At 44.5% G+C, this 22,310-nt stretch overlaps 2 protein-coding genes across 3 annotated transcripts in view; one reads left to right on the forward strand and one right to left on the reverse strand.

Moving 5' to 3' along the window:
- The window catches only part of lrba (LPS responsive beige-like anchor protein), a 917,803-nt gene that overhangs the window by 348,247 nt on the left and 547,246 nt on the right, over positions 1-22,310 (reverse strand). For both annotated transcript variants that reach the window (XM_041200623.1, XM_041200530.1), the window contains exon 39: positions 21,702-21,838. In XM_041200623.1, the coding sequence (XP_041056557.1) occupies positions 21,702-21,838 (137 nt within the window). The remainder of the gene's footprint in view (positions 1-21,701; positions 21,839-22,310) is intronic.
- Positions 16,040-17,638, forward strand: mab21l2 (mab-21-like 2). The gene has a single exon (XM_041200755.1). The coding sequence runs from the start codon at positions 16,386-16,388 to the stop codon at positions 17,463-17,465; it is 1,080 nt and encodes a 359-aa protein (XP_041056689.1). The 5' UTR covers positions 16,040-16,385; the 3' UTR covers positions 17,466-17,638.

Raw genomic sequence — 22,310 nt, forward strand, 5'->3', positions numbered from 1 at the left:
TGGAACAACTCAACAGAACAGTAAATTTTGCTTCCACACCCTCCTCATCAATTAGTCTTGGCTGAGATCTGCCTGTATCATGCAGCCTCTCCATTTTAGAATGAATACATGCAACCCGAACACACCACTGCCCTCAGCTGTGAGCCAGGAAATCCACTGACAGTTTAAACAAAACAGAAAGTTGTAACTGTCATAATCTGCATCACACTTTCACGCCAACAAGCTTGTTATCAGTTGGGGCAAGCCCTGGAACACAAGGCTCAAGCATCCCCGAGTCACCCAGTCATAAATTTTCATGTGAAGTGTTATAAAACACACATGAAATGGTCATGAATTTCCAGGTCCCTTGCATAACACACTGCACTCGGAAATATACACAGTGGGCAAAGCACCAAAAAACAGCTCACTGTTCTTTTCACAAGCTGAAAAGATAGAGGTTGTTACATCTCTCACTAACTTGTGAAAGTTATCTTATTGAAATGAATCTGGAAGAAATAAAGTTTAAATGGGAACTATTTATATTAGAAATTGCAATATTGAAGAGGGTTTGATGACGCACGCAATAATGCAAAAATTGCATTAACACTCTGCAAAATTACAATGCGAATGATGGCAGACTGATGATCTTCCCCCAATAGACACAATGGAGCCAAAATTGTAGGTAGACCTTCGGGTGATGATGGGGGGTAAGGAGTTTGAAATTCCATCCCATTAAACAGCCTGGTTATAAAATTATGGCTCAGGGGTTTTTTATTCACCAGTAAAACTACTACATTTTTTTACTTCCTACAGACAATACAAAAATTAACAGCAGATGGATTTAGGAATCAAATTGTTAAATAGGAAGGTTTTACTAAATATAAATTAGAAGAGCTGTCAGATTAAAAAATGCATTTCCTAGTTTTGAAAGAAACTAAGAAAATTAAATCCAACAATGGAAGTAGCCCATGAAGTAATCTTTCTATTCAAAAGGTAGCTTTTTCTCATATTGTAACATTGCAATCCACAACTAGGATAAATTTTAAGGAAAGGGAGGGAGAAAAGAGAAGTGTTGTGTTTTTTCTTTAAAATAGTGTTCTTAAAAAATTTTGTACAAATATCAGATCAATTTATTGCTGGTTTCCAGGGTGAAGTATAATAAATTATTTTTTTCTGATATATTGCATGAAATGAAAGTTTTAAAGAAAAACACAACTGTTTATCTTGCTTATGATGGGGGTAAGGCACTTGTTTTTCCTCCCTCCCTTTCCCTAAGGTTTAGCTTATTTAATGAGAACGCTGATCAGTATCTTACCATTTTAAATGCTGATCAGGAATCAAGCTCAGAAAGTTTAATATCAGTACTTAAGCTGGTGTTGCAGTTTTCTTCATCTCGTATGCCCAGCAGTCAGCATTCAGGATAGAAAAGGGTGCAGAATAATGTTATTTCTTATCAGGCTGCTCATTGACGGGATTTGTAGCTGTCATCTGCTGAGCGGTTTTCTCCCAAGTAAGGAGATGCAAAATTAGGAGTCCATGGAGTTGGGGAAATCGTTGTAAATTTTAAATATTTAGGTTTCTTTAAAAACTAATCTGCAAGGTACCCCCACTCCCACCCACATGCCTCAAGTAAGTTGATAACATAGTAATTAGCAGTGAATGGAATGTTAGTTATAATAGTTGTAATGATTATTTAAACTATGCAATTTCTATCACATTACTGCAATATAGCCAGTTCATGAAAGTTGCGGATAGAAATGCTAACATGATCACTAGAGAGACTTAAAACATTCTGAGGCAACTTGTTATGGTCTCAGCTTAGCTATGCTTCTGATAACATGTCATGTCCCATTGTCTACACATCTGATAGTGAAGTGAAAGGCCATGGACAGTGTCCAGCCCAGCAGCCAGATCACTCTGAAGCAGTTACAGCCATAGATCAAAGATTTTCCCACAATCACCAGAATTTAGCTTAAAACCCACCTACCCAGTCCTTCACTTAGTTGACAAGGTCAGCATAAAATGAAGGCTTCTTAAAAGCTGCAAATAATAAGGAAAGCAGAAAGGGAAAGATCTAGAAACAAACATCAGCACTAGGGAAGTCTAGAACCCTATATACCAAAGAGGCTGCCTTACTGAAAATTTTATACTTAAAATAAAAAGTTGCTTACTAATGACAAAATACAAAGACAGTGCAAAGTAACCCACATGAAACCACAGATTACAAACATCGCCACATACATTTTCCTTGAATAATTTGTATTAAGATTCTATTTTTTCAAATTGCTGTTCTAACAATTTTCATGAACTATAAATAAACTAGTTTTGAACCAGTAAAAGTGCACAATTTGTGGTAACAGATTGGGGCCTTAGCAATATGCAATTTTAGCAACATGCTTAAACGTTATTATGTTTAATAAGGCATACCTATTTCATAGACATTTTTGGAAAAACATCAAAATACAATTTTCAGATTACCCAATTTGTTCTCACATTTCAGTAATAGTAGTCAATAGTTCCATAAAATAGGTTCAAACATATCCTATGGTCTTCCCAGGACACGGGTGAGAATTTTGTATGAAGTTACAAAACAATATTAACCTACTACAGACTCAATGATTCAGAGAAGAAGAATGTGTTTTAAACAGTTACATAAAGGTTTTGATCTGAATCATAAATCCATCCTGTATCAATAAACTAAGCTTCAATGCTATCTTCACATGTTTAGTTTTATTTGTGACATCTCTTTTGCAAACTTCAAACACAAGGCCTCAAACTTGATGTAATAACAAGCATGATGATATACCACTACTGCTGCAAGTTAGCTGTGCTCAATTTCAGATGTTCTGTAAGGATGTTATTCTGTTAATAGAGTTATTGAGGTCTACAGCACAGAAAAAGGCCCTTCGGCCCATCGAGTCTGCGCCGGTCAAACAAGTACCTAACTATTCCAATCCCATTTTCCAGCACTAGGCCCATAGCCTTGTATGCCATGGCATCACAAGTGCACATCCAAATGCTTCTTAAATTTTATGAGGGTTTCTGCCTTTACCACCCTTTCAGGCAGTGAGTTCCAGATTCCCACTACCCTCTGGGTGAAAAAATTCTTCCTCACATCCCCTCTAAACTTATCTTAAATCTATGCCCCCTGGTTATTGATCTCTCCACCAAGGGGAAAAGTTCCTTCATGCCTATCCTATCTTTGCCCCTCATAATTTTATACACCTCAACCATGTCCCCCGCTCAATCTCCTCTGCTCCAATGATGATATAGTTAAAATTTAACAAAATAAAATCCACTACTAAATTTCTCCAGTTCATAGTTCAATAGTTAATTGTTTATGTCTGCAGAAATATAAAAATATAATGAATTTTATCTAACTTACATATGCCACTGAAGTGGTGAAGCAGGCTATTAGCAGCAAACAAAATCATGAGACATACAAAAGGTTGACAAAATGATTCAGGTTTGCAAAAAGGAATACAGGGTATCAGTAAATTTAACAGCTAACCAATTCATCTATTGATGATGATACTAACCACTAAGAATTTTAAAAGTACAAATTTTTATATTTGTGAAACTGGCTAAAGACCAAGTAAATGTTTATAAATGAGGTCATGTAAATACCCATCATTGCTTCTAGCAGATTCAATTATTCTTATGGCTCATTAAATTAAGTTAGCAAAGTCTGCACTTGCCAGTGCTCCATTTAAAGGTTGCTCAATGCCTGAGCATCAACCTATTTAATAATTGCCCCAGCTCGACATGAATTAAGCATATGCAATGATATAATCTCGTGCTATGAAAGATCCCAGTTTTATTTTCCCTGTTGTAGCCAAGATCATGGTTGAATATTCTGTCTAAAAAGACTTTCCACTATCTGAGTTATTGAGCTGGTGAAGATTCCAGGTCTGACTAGTTGTGGGGAAGGAGGTGGCGTAGTGGTATTGTCACTGGTATTCCCGAAACCCAGGGGTAATGCTCTGGGGGCCTGAGATTGAATCCCACAGCAGATGATTTGAACACAATAAAAAAATCTTGAATTAAGTCCAATGCCGTCCTTACCTGGTCTGGCCTACACGTGACTCCAGGCCCATAGCAATGTGGTTGACTGGGCAATTGGGGATAGGCAATAAATGCTGGCCTGGCCAGTGATGCCCACATCCCCACGAACGTATAAAATGAAAAGTATCAGAAGAGAACCCACCGAGGGTAGGAAGGGAGGCGGACAAAGTCCAAAAATACCATTCCTTTTCTTGTGCCAGCCATTTCTGCCAAGGCACGTTGGGGCAGGCAGGGGTACATGACACCATGAAGCTGATTTTCGAGTTGGCCTCCAGGTTCCCGACCTGATTTTTGGGAGGGGGGGGGGATGGTGGTGGTGGTGGTATGGGGCAGTTCAACTGCCTGGAGATGGGCACCTAGTGGCAAGTCTGGAGGCCAGAGCTACATGCAAGCCTAGCCTTGTCTGCCTGGGTGTGGTTGTAGGTGGAGCGCCAAAGCCCACCCTGGAAAGATCCCGTACACCACTTCCCCACCCCACAGTGGTCACCTGGCTGTTGCATATGTTGCTTTAATTAAACTTTTAAAAAAAAAGTTGGTGAGAAGGCATCTCGATGTTGAAGCACCCTCTCAATCACTTCACATCCACTGCAGGCTGCTGGTCCTCTCAATCTGCAAGACCTCTGATTGACCCTCCAGCTTCAAGAACCCACCCTTGATTGGATGGCGAACCTGTCTGCATGCCATTAAGGAGATGGAACTGTGACTATTTCCTCCCCGGGGGCAGGTTTGGGAATCGGAAGCAGCCCTAACTCCCGTTTCATACTTCCAATGCAAAAATCCAGCCCCATGTCTCTTTTACTCTTTAAGAGAAAATAGTAGCTTGTTGATAACTAGGAGTTAATATTTGAGTGGGCTAATGGAAAATCTAGCAAACTGGTTAGTTTCTAGCCTTCATCACCACTAAAACATTTAATTCCAACAAAAAGGACATTTCACCCAAAGAGTAATCAATCAGAAAAGTGCATGGGAGTAAAATATTTGCAAATCCGTCTAAATGGTACCTTGCATTATAAGTTAGATGCTTGTGAGGAACTTAGGCGCCTTGAAGAGTTATAATGTCAAATCCCCTAACTAAAATCTTTCAACATTTTAAATTCAGTTAAAATAACTGTTGTGAAATTATTCTTCTTCAATCAGGATTATATGCAACAAATACTGGATAAAATCAAATGGCACTTTCAATTGAAAAAGTTTTAGTGAACACAAGTCAGAAATTCATCTTTTTTCAAAAACTTTAAATCTTCATTAATACTGAAACTACCAGTTTAATACTGGTAACGTCAGAAATTGAAATGCAAATGGTAATACAAGATATATACTCCTTGGCCGTGCATCGATCTCTGCATGACTTCTCTTAAACACGTGTCCAAAGCTCTATTCCCACTTATTAAATTGTTCAACATTTTAAAGGTATCTGCTTTATCAAAACATATTTTTAAAACTCTGTAATTATGTAAAGTGCCCAAGAGGTCCAACTAATTCCACCTCCACACCCACCAACCCCAAATATTTTTTAAATCTGGCCTCACACAGAACTACCCAAGTAGCCTCCATTCAAGGGGTCTTATACTTCTGAGCTCCAGAGTTAGTTGGGACCTGTGTCACTTTGAAGCAGAATTCACTTAACAGGGGCACAGAAATGGTCTGGCTGCAGTATAACAGTCTAATATCAGTTAAGTGCCCAAACTATAGTATAAAGTGATTCTTTGTTGATTAAGATAATGCATCTATATTTTCCATTATTTTATGCTTTGTTAATTTTTTTTAAGTCAGGCAAGTCACTGCCTTTGATTTTACCATCTAATTTTTAACAGCCATTCTACAAGAACGGATGTGCTATCGTTATCACTAATGTAACAACATTAGAAGTAATGTTTCAATGCCGATACAAATTATTCCAAATGCATCAGTGCTGTAGTCAATTCTATTGTAAGCAAATCTATTTAAGATGTTTATTCCAACCTATCGTATAGAATAAAATTCCATTGCATAGCATTTGTCTTTTTTTAAAGAGTTTTAAGCCTTAAAGACAAAACGCAAAAAATGTTCAATATTGTGTTACAATATGATTTACAACTCAAATACAATGACTTTAGACAGTAGCCTTTAAGACAGACATGCCAGATGGTTACGTTTACCCGGGGAAAAATGTTTTCTCTTGTAAAAGTAAACAGGGTTACAATTATCAGAAAGGCACCTACCAAAACCATTAACCAGCAGAGATACGAATACTGTATGCATCGCTGAATAATTGTTTTTTGAACCTATTTCCTTTCAGCAATTTGAGCTTCATCACCAGTGCAGGAATTTATTAATGTGACAGATGAAGGCATTAGTCTCTCTCCATACTATTTTTCTATAAATGGCAATGAAGTGCAAGCTTGCAGAGCACATGGTCCAAGGACATTCGCAGGTCAAACGTCAACAATGTATAAAAGTAATAACCAAAATTCAGGAATGAATTTGTTTGCCAATGTAATGATGTCATCCAATTGCATTTCACGTGATGACTTCACATTTGACAACAGATAGCACTTTGAGAAAAAACTTTTACCATGACAGCAATGGAACTATATTGCAATGTGAACAGTGAATATAATTTATACATTTAATATTGATATTTCATCTAGCTTTTCACATTTCAAATATCAAGATATGATCTAAATGAAGTATGTGATGAAAAGCTGAGCGAAACTATTTGTGACCTTTTGGATGGGTCCCTGTCTGGAATATAATAATCCCATAGCCCCTTGTCAAATATCCTCACCTATACTGAGAACACATTTTACATTGACTTTATTTGTAACAGTCACAAATGGAACTTAAATACCTAGTTATGCACCATTGTAAATTCAAATTTGTGAATCCAGATGGCAATCTTTCAATTACTCTATGATTTGGGAACTTCTTTTTATTTTTCAATATAGTCATATTTTATTATGATGAACAATCTGAAGAGTAAATTGAGAACTAGGTACAATTTCTCCAAATAGAAACAGTGCACAGATTCTTTTATAGTCCTTGACTAACTAGATGCAGAGTTTTCTTTGGAACAAGTAGGTGCTTTTAACAACTTCTGAAATTGCTAGGCTTGATAGAATATCAACATTTTATACATTTATCTAATGTTGACAAACTGTAAATCAATCATACTTATGCCTCTCGAATTTCAAATATCTTGAATCTTCAGCAACAAACAGAAAAATGTAAATCATTTAAATGATTTCATTATTCTTAATGTCATTGTTTGCTGTATCATAAAGTTCCAAATTTGTCTGGTTTTCCCAATTATAAAAATGAAATGTATGCTGGTCATACCATGTAAAAGCCATCACTATCACATGAAACATCATCAGTTTACATCAATATGCTTGTCTGCTGGCACTGTACAACTCAAACTACCCTGTATTTCATAATGATTTTCTTCATGCCAGCTGATCACCATATCAGAGAAAAAATGAACTGAAATGGCTGATCTGAGTATACATTTAAACCATGTTATGATGGTTCAGAGATTGTTACATTGCATTGAAGAATTTCCAATCTTCAATAAAATGTTGCACTGGTCAGGGTACTTAGAATCTGTGTCTGTTTTTTGAATTAAGAACAGACATTTCAGATACAAAAAATAATGAATCAAATCAATATTCAGTATGTATTGTGGGGTCCTGTTTCCAAATTGTTAATACCTGAATTTTTAAAAGCCATTCTGTCTGGTACATTTCAGAACAAGAATGTGTGACAATTTAAAAAGCCACATATATAAAACAGGAAAATAAAAATATACATTAAGAATTGATGAATGATCTCCTGCACTCAACCAATCCAAATTGCATTATGAAAGTCTAGATCAAGAGGGGAATATTTATGAAAGCATCATGATTTGATACTTAAAGTGAAAGTAATTTTTTCATCTTTTTTCCATTCACTCAATTGTTTTAACTAGCTTAAAACTCACTGCTGCTAATATAGATAGGTACATGAATCATGAAGCAGCACAATGTACCACACTTGTGTCAACACTAATGAAGGTCAAAATGATGAATGACCATAACATAATGTACTATATTAGCAAATCACACATTGCTAAAATTAAAATTGTAGGAATGCTACAGTACTTATAAACAATAAGGTCAGAATTGCAATTTTGTTCAGAATACTCGCAGAAGATATTTTGGCAAAAATCATAGTAGCAGTCATACAGAACACCACAGCTTTGATAAAAAAAATGCACAATCTAAAACTATAAAGGTGTAAGAGAAAAATCTCTCTTAAATCTCAGAAATGTTGCAAGATGCTTTTTTTGTAAAAAAAATTGACACTTCACAAAAAAGCGAATTAATATCAGTTAAATGTTGCAGATTAGATGCATCCAAAGAAACTAAGGAAAAATGTTATTTACAATTAACAAAGGTCAAATAATACAACTCACATCTTTTAATACACATCTACTCTATTCAGACCGGACAGGTAGTGTTTTGCTGAAATATTTTAAAGTAATAGTGGTAAGAATTGGTACCTTACTCAATAATCCATTAGCACTCGACTATTTTGACCAATAATAACTCAGTTTTATCCTGGTTACTCAAACATGCTTAAAAATAGGCAAATATGAATTAAACAGTTAAACTGGTAAAATTACTAGAATTTTTAGCACCACAGCATTAGTTAATAAAGGTTAGAGTTCAACAGCCACTTGGTTACCTCATTTTTCTTTCCTTGGTTCTTCCTATTAAATAATAATACATCCGAAAAACAAAAAAAAGTTTTAATGTGGTAGTATGACTCAAATCAATATAAACTTTTAGGGGTCATGTCACCACATTGAAAATGTATTTTTCCAACCATTAGAAGGCCAAAATAATTTCAATAAAGGCAATTTCAATCGAATATGGAAAAAAAAATTGCTAACTCTGTGAAAAAGGCAGTGTTCAAATTTGCTTTTATTATTGATCAAAATAGTGGAGTACTATTGGATTATTGAGTAAGACCAGGCCAATAAAAAGGTACCAACACTTGCCACTATTACGTTAAAATAATTCAGCAATATCATACCTGTCCACTCTGAATAAAGTATGTGTGTATAACTGTGTTTAGGCATGGGTAGGGGCTGGCGTGTTTATATTTTAGCTCAATCTCACCCCCCTCTGGATTTGTGTGCTTTTCCTAGGACTTTGCAGATAAAAGGCCCTGCTCCTCCCTACTATAGTACACACCATAAACACACAGTAAGCTAAACAAACATGTTGTGGAGCCATCAAAGAAAAAGCCCAGCCTCTCATAATGTATTTATTGTCAGGGAGCAGACCTCCGCCTCCCCAGGCTCATTAGTTGAAGTATGATGAGAGGTGGTAAAGAGTGAATGCAGTTCAATTCATTGAGGGCTTTCAAGTGGCTCTCAAGATGGAAAGCTCGTTCTGTTTCTGTCTCCCTCACTCATTCTCTCTGAAAAGAACCCTGCTCCAGCGACCTGCCAATTTCTATTTAATGCACCCTCAAGGAAGTGCTGATGGACTCAAAAAACCAACATCATGCTAAAAGGGTGGCAAGGCTCTTCAATTACAGGTTCTGATACGGTCTCCTTTAATTATTCACGCTAAGACGACTTGCTTTCACAGAATCTTTGCCGATAACATTTTCATAGCAATACGATAAAGGTTCCAAGAAGGCCAGCACACCTTTTATTCAAAAAGGGGCTCACATTGTCAAGGCATTGTCAAGTAAATAATTTAATATTCCTTTACAAACCTATGTAATGCCACGAATACGGGGCTGCTAAATGCAGTACATTGGACGGAGCCATTATGCACCGTGGAAATCCGTAATGAAAAGTACGATTAAGGACGGCTACTTTGCTTGAAGGGCTCTTGAATTAATTGACGTCCCCCTGAAAAAAGCGGGACTGATCGGTTTGATTACGTTCCCAACTCCATCAGTAGCATTAAACAAACTAGGAAAATAAATGTTATGGATTGCAGCAAATCGGTCCTTTCAAGTAATTCTTAGCATAACCTTTTCCATCTTAAATACGTAGGTTTTTAAGGTTGTACTTTTTTGTAAAGTGCAACTTTATCAGAAGTCCACCTTTAAAACTGATGCGAACCCACTGGGTTTGCCTCGCACCGTCTGTTTTTTTCGGCATGGGACTCAATAATGCTCCACTGGCTGTCGTCAGCTGGAAACATTCAGTCTCGCATCCTGCAACAACGTGGCTTGGGAGAGTTGTTTTTTTTTACAATAAATAGTTTTAACAAAAATTAAATGAAACAAGTTGATGAAAACGAGACAAGATAAATCTGTGGCTGAGTACGTGATGTTTGGAACAAAACAAGCAGCTGGAAAATGAAGCCCCGCCGGCCTGTCCCGGACCACGGACAAGACCAAGAAGCGGCCACGGATTGAACACCCAGCCCGTCCTGGAAGGAGACGAGGAAAAGGTCGGCTTGAAGATTCAAGAAAATTAAAACTACCACCTTTCGTCAACTAGCTCTGTGGCAATATAAATTATTTCAAGTGATACTCCAATAAAAAGTTAAGACTGAAACTATATTTTGAAGTCGCATTCCTACAAACCCGCCGGTTCATTATCAGGGCTCGGTTTATAGAAAACGAATCTCAATGTTAATGTCATGTGTGCAGGCATGTTCATTCCAGTTTATTGGAATACGCTGGATATTCACGGAAACATGCAAACCCATTCAAAGTAGATGGATTTTATTATTTTAAGTCTATGTACAGAAATATGAAAATGGCCAAGTATACAGAGTTTGAAAATTCAGTTCGTTTCGTTTTTATATGTGGCCGCACGTAATTGTCTTTTTAAAAAATAGCATCGCTATCAAGATCTCTCAATATATCGATTACAAATCATTTAAAAATGACCACCAAATTGCTTTGTATGCAAAGTAAACACTGGGTATAAGAGACTGGATATAAACGAATGAATAAAAGGCGATCTAGCTCCCTGTATCGGCTGCCTCTCTCCCTGCGTACCACCATCTCCCCCACCAGCCCGCGCTGCCTCTCTCCTTGCACAGACCCCCACCCCATCCCCGGCTGCCTCTCTCCCTGCACACGCCCCTATACCCGGCTGCCTCTCTCCCTGCACATTCCTCAGTCCCCCCTGCCTCTCTCCCTGCACACCCACCCCCCCATCCCCCGCTGCCGCTCTCTCTACACATACCCCCCGCAGCCCCTCTCCCTGCAGAACACCCGTCCCCCGCTGCCTTTCTCCCTGCACCCCCCCCAGTCCCCCGCTGCCTTTCTCCCTGCACCCACCCCCAGTCCCACGCTGCCTCTCTCCCTGCACACCCCCCAGTCCCCCGCTGCCTTTCTCCCTGCACACCCCCCAGTCCCATGCTGCCTCTCTCCCTGCACACCCCCCCAGTCCCATGCTGCCTCTCTCACTGCACACCCCCCAGTCCCCCGCTACCTCTCTCCCTGCACACCCCCCAGTCCCACGCTGCCTCTCTCCCTGCACACCCCCCAGTCCCCCGCTACCTCTCTCCCTGCACACCCCCCAGTCCCATGCTGCCTCTCTCCCTGCACACCCCCCAGTCCCCCGCTACCTCTCTCCCTGCACACCCCCCAGTCCCATGCTGCCTCTCTCCCTGCACACCCCCCAGTCCCCCGCTACCTCTCTCCCTGCACACCCCCCAGTCCCATGCTGCCTCTCTCCCTGCACACCCCCCAGTCCCATGCTGCCTCTCTCCCTGCACACCCCCCAGTCCCCCGCTACCTCTCTCCCTGCACAGCCCCCAGTCCCCCGCTGCCGCTCTCTCTGCACACACGCCCCCATCCCCGGCTGCCCCTCTCCCTGCAAACCCTACCCATCCCAATCCCCCGCTGCCCCTCTGCCTGCACACCACCCCCAACCCCCGCTGCCCCTCTCTCTGCACACCCACCCAGTCCCCCGCTACCACTCTCCCTGCACACACCCACCCAGTCCCCCGCTGCCCCTCTCCCTGCACACCCCCCCTAGTCCCCCGCTACCTCTCTCCCTGCACACCCCCCCTAGTCCCCCGCTACCTCTCTCCCTGCAAACCCCCCCCAGTCCCCCGCTACCTCTCTCCCTGCACACCCCCCCCAGTCCCCCACTACCTCTCTCCCTGCACACCCCCCCCCCAAGTCCCCCACTACCCCTCTCCCTGCACACCCCCCCCCCAGTCCCCCACTACCTCTCTCCCTGCACATCCCCCCCCAAGTCCCCCACTACCCCTCTCCCTGCACACCCACCCAGTCCCCTGCAGCCCCTCTCCCTGCACACACCCTCAGTCCCCTGCAGCCCCTCTCCCTGCACACACCCTCAGTCCCCTGCAGCCCCTCTCCCTGCACACACCCTCAGTCCCCCACTACCTCTCTCCCTGCACACCCACCCAGTCCCCTGCAGCCCCTCTCCCTGCACACCACCCATCCCCCACTACCTCTCTCCCTGCACACCCACCCAGTCCCCCGCTACCTCTCTCCCTGCACACCCACACAGTCCCCCGCTACCTCTCTCCCTGCACACCCACACAGTCCCCCGCTACCTCTCTCCCTGCACACCCACACAGTCCCCCTCTACCTCTCTCCCTGCACATCCACCCAGTCCCCCGCTACCTCTCTCCCTGCACACCCCCCATCCCCCACTACCTCTCTCCCTGCACACCCACCCAGTCCCCCGCAGCCCCTCTCCTGCACACACCCTCAGTCCCCTGCAGCCCCTCTCCCTGCCCATCCCCCACTACCTCTCTCCCTGCACACCCACCCAGTCCCCGCTACCTCTTTCCCTGCACATCCCCATCCCCCACTACCTCTCTCCCTACACACCTCCTAGTCCCCCATTGCCCCTCTCCCTGCACACCCACACAGTCCCCCTCTACCTCTTTCCCTGCACACACCCCCATCCCCCACTACCTCTCTCCCTGCACACCCACCCAGTCCCCCGCAGCCACTCTCCTGCACATCCCCATCCCCCACTACCTCTCTCCCTGCACACCTCCTCGTCCCCCACTGCCCCTCTCCCTGCACACCCACCCAGTCCCCCACTACCTCTGTCCCTGCACACCCACCTAGTCTCCCTCTACCTCTCTCCCTGCACAACCCCCCCCGTCCCCTGCAGCCCTCTCCCTGCCCACCCCCATCCCCCGCTACCTCTCTCCCTGCACACCCCACCCCAGTCTCCCACTACCTCTCTCCCTGCACACCCCACCCCAGTCTCCCACTACCTCTCTCCCTGCACACCCCACCCCAGTCTCCCACTACCTCTCTCCCTGCACACCCCCCCCCAGTCCTCACTGCCTCTCTCTCCCCGCACGAGCCCCCAGCCCTCCTCCCCCCACGTAATCGCTCCCGTTGCCTCACCTCTCTCTGTCTCTCGCCCCAGCCCGCCTTCCCCAAGGCCCCACCCGTCCCTCCAGCCTCTCTGATCCCCACCCTCCGCTGCCTCTCCCCCTCAAGCCCTCTCCGCCACACATCTCCCCCAGTACCCCTCCCTGCTCCCTCTCCCCCCAAGACCCCTGCCCCATGCCCTCCCCTCTTCCCCGCATCTTCTTCCCCACAAAGCACCACTCCCCACGCTCTCGCTCCCCCCCACCCACCCTCGATAACCCCTCCCCTCTTTCTCCCCCCCCCAACCGCCCCTCTCTTGCCACCCCCACCAACACCCCACTTCCTCCCGCCCACTCCTCTCCTCCCCCCCATCCCCGCCAGCCCCATGCTCCACTCTCTCCCTCCACCTTTTCTCCCAAGCCCCCCACCCGGTCTTTTTCTTTCCTACTCGCTCCCCCTCCTCATCTCCAACTCTCCCCCACCCCAGACTCCTCTCCATCGCACCCCGTCCTCCCTCTCTTCCTCCTCCCCAGTCCTCCCTCCTCCTCGCCCCCTCCACTGCCCCTCCCCCTGTTTCCTCCTCCCCCTCCCTCTCACTCTTTACCCCTCTCTCTTCACCCCACAGCTCCCCCTTCCCTCCCTCCCTTCCCCCCTCCCTTCTCTCTCCCCACCATCCCCCAACACGCCCTCCCTCCTCCACTCGACCAGGTCCCCCTCACTCCCTCCCTCCCCCAGCTCCCCACCTCCCTCTACCCCCTCTCCCTTCCCAGCGTACCTCTCTCACTCCCCCCTCTCCTCTCCCCCCTCCTTCTACCCCCTGCGCTCTCTCCACACTCTCCCCTCCCCTCTCTATTCTCCACCTCTCTCCCCCTCCCCCTCCCCACTCTCTCCCCTCCCCACTTCTCTTCCCCTCCTCCTCTCCCTCTCTCTCGCCCCCTCCCCTCACTCTCTCTCTCCCCCTCCCCTCTCCCCCGCCCTCCCCTCTCACTCCCCACTCCAGTCACTCCCCCACGCAACTCTCTCTCCCCCCCTCCCCTCTCTCCCCCCTCCCCACTCTCCCTCTCTCTCCCCCTCCCCTCGCCTCTCTCTCCCCCTCCCCTCTGGCCCCTCTTTCTACCCCTTCCCCTCCCACCCTCTTCCCCTCGCTCTCCCCCTTCCCTCCCCTCCCTCTCTCTCCCCCTCCCCTCCACCCCACCCCTCCCTCTCCCCCCCTCCCCTCTACCCCACCCCTCCCTCTCCCCCTCCCCTCCGACCGCTCTCTCCCCCTCCCCTCCGGCCCCTCTCTCTACTCCCTACCCTCCCCCCTCTCTCTCTCCCCCTCCCCTCCGGCTCCTCTCTCTACTCCCTACCCTCCCCCCTCTCTCTCTCTCCCCCTCCCCTCCGGCCCCCCTCTCTACCCCCTCCCCTCCCACCCTCTCTCTCTCCCCATCTACCCCGTCCCCTCCCCTCCCATCTACCACCTCCACTGCCCCTCTCCCTCTCTCCCCTCCCCACCTCTCCCCCCTCCCCCTCTCTGCTCCCCCCTCCACTGCCCCCCCCTCTCCCCTCCACTCCCCCTCCCGCCACCTCTCCCCTCCCCCTCCCCTTGCCATCTCTCCCCCTCCCCTCCCCTCTCCCTCTCTCCTCCCTCCCACCCTTTCCCCTCTCTCTCTACCCCCTCCCCTCACACCCTCTCCCCCCCTCCACTCCCCCTCTCCCCTCCTCCACTCCCCCTTGCCACCTCTCCGGCTCTCCCCTCCTCTCCCCCCCCCTCACTCTCCCACCCCTATCCCCTCCCCCCCTCCCCCCTCTCCTCTCTCTACCCCCTCCCCCCTCTCCCCTCCCCTCCCACCCCTCTCTCTACCCCTTCCTCTCCCACCCCTCTCTCTACCCCTTCCTCTCCCCCCTCTCCTCTCTCTACCCCTTCCTCTCCCCCCTCTCCTCTCTCTACCCCCTCCCCCCTCTCTCCTCCCCCCTCCCCCCTCTCTCCTCCCCTCCCCCCTTTCCCATTTACCCCCTCCCCCTCCCCATCACCTCTCTCCCCCCTCCACGCCTCCACTCCGCCCTCCACTCCCCCTCTCTCCTCTCCTCCCCTCCTGCCCCTATCCCCTCCCCCCCACCCTCTCCCCATCTCTCCTCCCGCCCCTCTCTCTACCCCCTCCCCTCCCCATCACCTCTCTCCCCCCTCCCCTCCCCATCACCTCTCTCCCCCCTCCCCTCCCCATCACCTCTCTCCCCCCTCCCCTCCCCATCACCTCTCTCCCCCCTCCCCTCCCCATCACCCCTCTCTCCTTCGCTCACCCCTCCTCTCGCCCCTCCCCTCCTGCCCCCTCTCTCCCCTCCTCCCCTCTCTCTCCTCCCTTTCTCTCTCCCTCTCTCTCCTTCCCCCTTCTCTCTCCCTTCCCCTCTCTCCCCTCCCCCGTCCCCCCTCCTCTCCTCTCTTTCCCCCACTTCTCCCTCCCCTTCTTTCTTTCCCCACCCCCAGTCGCCCTCCCTGCACCATAACTGCTGCCCTTTTAAAGCATCCGATCCAATCTCCTCCCCCTTCGCACCCGTTGGTCCGACATTGACAGCTCTGCCCCGATTGGTCGATAGCAGCAACACGTGCGGCCCTGGTTCGGCCTCCCGGCGGTCAGAGCGCATGTGCAGCTCAGCGGGGACCATTCATAAACTAAACTCTTACACACTTCCTGAGCGTGGGGGAAAGTGGCCACAGGAATAAAAACAGTCCAAATCAGGAATCGGGGCAGAGAGAGAGAGAAATGAAAGATAACGGCCACATTTCGTCACTCACACATACCGCTTCAAAACAACGACAATCGCCACTGCTAAATCCAAGTCCTTTTGAAGAAACAAGTTGTTGATTTGGTGGACTTAGTTGACATTTGTATTTTGTCTTGCTGACTGCTCCCTACCCTCTATCCCGCTGTATTTCATGCACTTGTTTCAGGCTTGCACCAGATAAAAAGTGGGTGCCCACGGAACATCAGTAAGCATTGGATTCCTCAACCTATTGCGAGACTCCGGTGTACAGCCCGGACCTGAGTCCCAACATGATCGCGGCTCAAGCCAAGCTGGTCTACCAGCTGAACAAGTACTACAACGAGCGATGCCAGGCTAGGAAAGCTGCGATTGCTAAGACCATTCGAGAGGTGTGCAAGGTGGTCTCCGATGTCCTTAAAGAGGTAGAAGTCCAAGAACCTCGCTTCATTAGCTCTCTTAGCGAGATCGAAACGCGCTTCGAAGGGTTGGAGGTGATCGCTCCAACAGAATTTGAGGTGGTCCTCTACCTGAACCAAATGGGTGTCTTCAACTTCGTGGACGATGGCTCACTGCCTGGTTGCGCTGTGCTCAAACTTAGCGACGGGCGCAAGAGGAGCATGTCCCTTTGGGTCGAGTTTATTACAGCTTCGGGCTACCTGTCAGCTAGGAAGATCCGTTCCCGATTTCAGACCCTGGTAGCACAGGCCGTGGACAAATGCAGTTATCGAGATGTGGTGAAGATGGTTGCGGACACAAGCGAGGTAAAGCTAAGGATCAGGGAGCGTTACGTAGTGCAGATCACGCCAGCTTTCAAATGCACGGGCATCTGGCCCAGGAGTGCGGCTCAGTGGCCCATGCCACACATTCCCTGGCCCGGGCCGAACCGGGTGGCGGAAGTCAAAGCTGAAGGCTTCAATCTCCTGTCCAAAGAGTGCTACTCCCTGACAGGCAAGCAGAGCTCGGCAGAGAGCGACGCTTGGGTTTTACAGTTCGGAGAAGCTGAGAACAGGCTACTGATGGGGGGCTGCAGGAAAAAGTGCCTATCCGTTTTAAAGACTTTGCGCGATCGGCACCTCGAGTTGCCAGGGCAGCCCCTCAATAACTATCATATGAAGACGCTACTACTCTACGAATGCGAGAAACATCCCAGAGAAACCGACTGGGACGAGTCATGCCTCGGCGACCGCCTCAACGGCATTCTGCTGCAGCTTATCTCGTGTCTCCAGTGTCGGAGGTGTCCTCATTACTTTCTTCCAAACCTAGATCTTTTCCAAGGAAAGCCTCACTCCGCCCTGGAAAGTGCGGCGAAACAGACATGGCGATTGGCGAGAGAAATTCTCACCAACGCAAAAAGTCTCGATAAGCTATAGTAGAACTTACATTTCCAGCAAACTTATTCAACAATTAATGCAAGGCACACCAATTTGAACTCGGTAACTGATTAAAACAAAAAGACTTTAAAAGAAGCAAACGGACTAGACATGAAACAGATTCAAGGTACATTTTAAACTAAATGTGAGTTTTGTTTAGATGTTGTCAGCCTGTGAGGAACCTTTATTTAAGTATGCAGTCTTTTAAAGGCTAAGAAAACTTCTGTTGTAAAATGTATTTTGCGTGCCAACTTCAGACTTTGTGCCCCTAAAAGAAACGTGTAATGGTAATAAAATTATTTACCTTACCTGCATTTTTGTCCGTTAATTTACAACTGAACACTCGTTTGGCTCCGTTGTTAATATACTTATTGCGCGTTTGACATGGTTGTTCTGGTTACATTTTCCCACAATCGTAAAGAATTTGCTAGCATTTTTATATTAGGGTAAAAAATGCAATATAAAATGGCCTCGATTAATCTGAAGCTGCAATAATTTAGCGAATGCAGCTCGATTTCCATCACTTTCAATATTTATAATTAAATATTAAATTCAATGTCATTTACGTTACACACTATAATTAAAACGATAAAAAAATAAACGTTTTTCCTTTAAATGTTTTTATACGTTAGGGATTATTCCAGAGACCTCACGCAATTAATGAGTGAAAAATAAACTTCGCGCGGCATTAAGCCGCTGAGAAATAATTGCGAGACATTACTGCAGAAAAACTTGCAAAAGGCAAATATCTTAAAACAAGCGCTATGAGTTAATTCCCCGTTATCTAGCAAGTTTTGACGGAGAAAGTAAAATGTAAAAGCAAAGGCTTAGAACGCGAAGTAGTTGGTCAGGTCACAACCGTACAATATACACTAAATTTAGGATAAAGACGGCACCTCGAACGAGAGAAGAAAGACACCCAAAGGCGCAACAGCCATTTGATGCCATTGAAAAGGCTGCATCGCCATAGTTTAGAAATGCCAGAGAAACTTCAATCTAAGGAAAAACAAAAGCCGCTCTAACAATGGCGCTGCTGAACAACTATAGTCTTCAAGGCCGAATCTTTACATTTAGGCCGCATTCAGTCAACTACTTGGATTACATATTGACTTTGTATTAAAGTAATTCCAAATGGAAACTAAGTATAAGATCCACGAATATTGCAGCGTGGTGAATTAATTGATATGACAGAGAAACTTTAGGGGCGGTGAAATCATTTTAATGTTGAGTTCCGCAGTATTGTCCACAGGTGTGTATTTATTTTACGAGGCTAACATTGAATTTAAATTTTGTCTCAAACCAGATGAATTAGGGAAACGTTGGTGCAGTATATTCCTCGGCTAAAATTACAAATAACCATTTTACAAACCGTAAATGACAGTCCGAATATAGCCACTAAAGATGCAAATATTAAGCACAATTTTGTAAACAGTGTTTATGTTAGTTGTGGAGGGCTTCCATTTTAAAAACGAACTGGCTGGACCTTTTACTAATTGAAAGTCTTAGTGATCGCAATTTATAATTGAAATGACGACTTAGATAGCCGTTTTAATATTGCCGTATGGTCTTACATTTATTCAGTAACGTCCTGCAAGACGAGTTTCACGAGACATTTTTACATTTAAACAATGTAAATTCCCCAAAATAAAAGTAATATTTTGAAAATGTTAACACGGGGACGAAGTTGAATAAATAGACAGTTCTTAGATTTTTACTGAATTATAACAAAATCTTCACTTGCATCAAAAGATCGAGTAAACCATCCAAATCAGAAATGTCCTTTCGTCTAATTTACTGTACGGGTTGTCAAAAATGGTGCCGTTTTTTAGACTTTCAAATAACCGAACAACAATTATTCACTTAGAACAAATCGGGCATTCAACAGGCTTCAGAACTTGTCTCATCTCAGTTCTGCAGCTACTGTCGGTAATTAAAACACCAAACTGCTGTAAGTGTGAAGCCTGAGGTTATCAGCGAATCTTATCAGCGACTCAGATCTGGTAAGAGCTTGTCAGTCTGTTTTGGTTTCGGGTGTTAAGGGCAAACAACAGCCTTTTTAAAAAAGAATGCCCAAAACTAAATCATGATTGGGAGGAGAGGGAAACCATGTTTTAAAAATGAGTTTCGAGTGGTCAGAATTGAATATCACAATTTGATTCTTGCATTACTAATCCGTGCATTTATCCTTTTAAGTATACTACAGACACAAATTAAGGCATTTTGATGACTGTAAAGCAGGAATACTATTTTATTAAGTGGGAAGGGCGCAGTGGTCTTAATTTTAGAAACTGGTTATATGCATGATTGAAGCGTGGCCTGGTTGTTATGTAAATTTCATCTGAAATCCAATTTAGGTATAGGCCCAGAAGAGTTAAAATATAGCAAATCACAACTAATCTTTGGAGCTGAGGCGCTAGCTTTTTTCTTTTGACGATGTGAAGATTCAATTCCAAAATCAAGTTATCGGAAAGTGTTAAAAATATATGTACAGCAATACTTTGAATACATGTTCCCAAGATGATTGGAATTGCCAGCTTTCTTTCTGGCCGCGTATTCGGTACCATGGCTTTACAAGTTTTACAAATCTCGATTTCCCCCTCAAATCCGAAACCAGACAAATGTTAAGTATCAATGATAATGGTTTACTATGAGTTATGAATTAGATTCTTAAAACACATCTGCTTTTATATATATTCAATATATTTTTAAAGGCGTAATAAGGAAAACCTGGCGGTAATTCTTAGTCTACTATAACAGCTAACCCTGAATCTCAACGTGCCTTGTTAAGAACAGAAATGTGCAAATCCTGCAGCACCCAGTCCAAAGGCAGCAACACACTGCGACTTATTTTAACTTAAATTTAGCAGTGTTTCAGACTGGCACTATATGCAATCCATATTAATGATGTTTAAAAGCAAACGTTACTATTTAATTTTAATCACTTTTAGAATGAGTTTGAGCATTAACAAAATGCTTTTTCGACTTGCTTGTATTTTGACAGAGCCCCTTATACCCGTTATCCCATGAGTTTGTGTAATAAATATAAACGTTGTGACATAAATGTATTTTTAAAGACTAAACGACATAAGGTATACCTTTCAAATCTAAATACATCATTAAAAAGTCATACGTTTATCCCCCCAACCCTAAGCTTGAGACTAAACACTCTCAGCAATACCAGAGATATCCAAACACAAAATCCATAATGTTTCCATAAATATTTCTGAAAGCGAAATGCAGGCCTAAACACCACAGCTACTCAAAACGATCCGACTGCACAATTCTGGTGGACATCATGGAAATGGCAGCTGGGCGCTACTGAAAAAAAATCCCAACTTTTTGAGCGATTTTAGATACCAAGCAATGTTTTGCAACTTCACAAACCATTATACGTACTCCTGACGTGTCTTATAATGGGCCATTGATATTCAAATAAGATCTCTACAATGAAATTAAGTTTTAAAATCAGTGTCGACTCATTCGAAGCGTAATTAATTATGGGCTTCATTCTTGCTGGTGTCAGTGTTTCCAAAATGTAACTATAAACCAAATAACAGGAACAACTTAGGAAGATTATAATCATTGTGGCTGAGCAGAAAAAGCGTAGTCATAAAGCACGCTGGATCTTTGTGCTTGATGAGCCGATGCAAGCCACGAGGAACCTCTGTCATTAGGATGACTGAAAGAGGCAAAATCTGCTAATTATAGATATGATTAGTAAGGTATTAGCATTTCAAATTTATTTGCATCTGGGGATAGGAAATACATTTTAGATTCATAATGAATACCCATTGCTCTTAAGTCAAGTATCTATAGGCATAAGATCGGTCAGAAGGCATAATTTTCAAAATAAAATGTAGTATTGACATACTGCATTGCAGCAGACCAATGAAAACAATTTATGGTCTGAAACATTCCATAATAAGCAAAAGTAATTATTTCAACTTTAAAAGCAGTACCGTTAACAGATGGAACTGAATTCTATATCACATAGCAGACTCGGTATTAAATATATACAAGAAAATATCTGCTGCAATTATAGTAATGTTTTTAACAACATCTGTATGGGAGCTAAGTTATTGTAATTTTGCTACTTTCTGATGAATGTGAGAGGTCCTACCCGCTCATGTACATGAGGCAACATTATGCGCTTCAGCAGCTGCTCTGGGGTTAAAATTTCGTGTATTTAAGGGCTGTCATTTAAACAAAGTCCCAGATGTGTCAGCGCCGTCTTACCTTGGGGTCTAGTTTTTTATAGCTGGGATCATCGTCGTCCACCTCAAAGTAGAGCTCGGAAGAAGTGATTGACAGCGTTCCCTTAGCAACGACAGCCGGAGCGATGAGCTGGACAGCAGTGGTGAAATTCACAGGTCCTGGAAAGAAGTGAATAGGATGGCTTACTAACAACTGTTAGCTTTATTTAGACCAGCAAGTAATAGCTTAATCAAAAATATAATTTTGCAAGCAAATAGAAAGGCAACAAGAAAAATACCTGCAAACAAATCTGAATATTAAAGAAATCACATTACACCTTGTGTAAACATTACACTAGTGATGTATTAAGAATGCAAACGTTTGGGTTTGGCGCAGCTAGGCCTGTACATGGGAGATCTTTGCAAAGGAATTTGCCGCAATTATAATCATAAAGTTTACACGTTTTGATTTAGCAACTCGTAGGATGACCTGTTAAAATGTAGCTATTTTCTTTATCAATACTTAATAGTCATATTTTAATCATAGTTTATATTGTATGTTTTGCTTAAGGGGTTTCGAAATGGTCAATACATTAGTTTGGAACAACGACTGCTGAAAAAAGTCGCATTTAACCCCCTACCCCGCCCCTTC

The sequence above is a fragment of the Carcharodon carcharias genome, chromosome 1 (genome assembly GCF_017639515.1).
Source record: "Carcharodon carcharias isolate sCarCar2 chromosome 1, sCarCar2.pri, whole genome shotgun sequence".
Lineage (NCBI taxonomy): Eukaryota > Metazoa > Chordata > Chondrichthyes > Lamniformes > Lamnidae > Carcharodon > Carcharodon carcharias.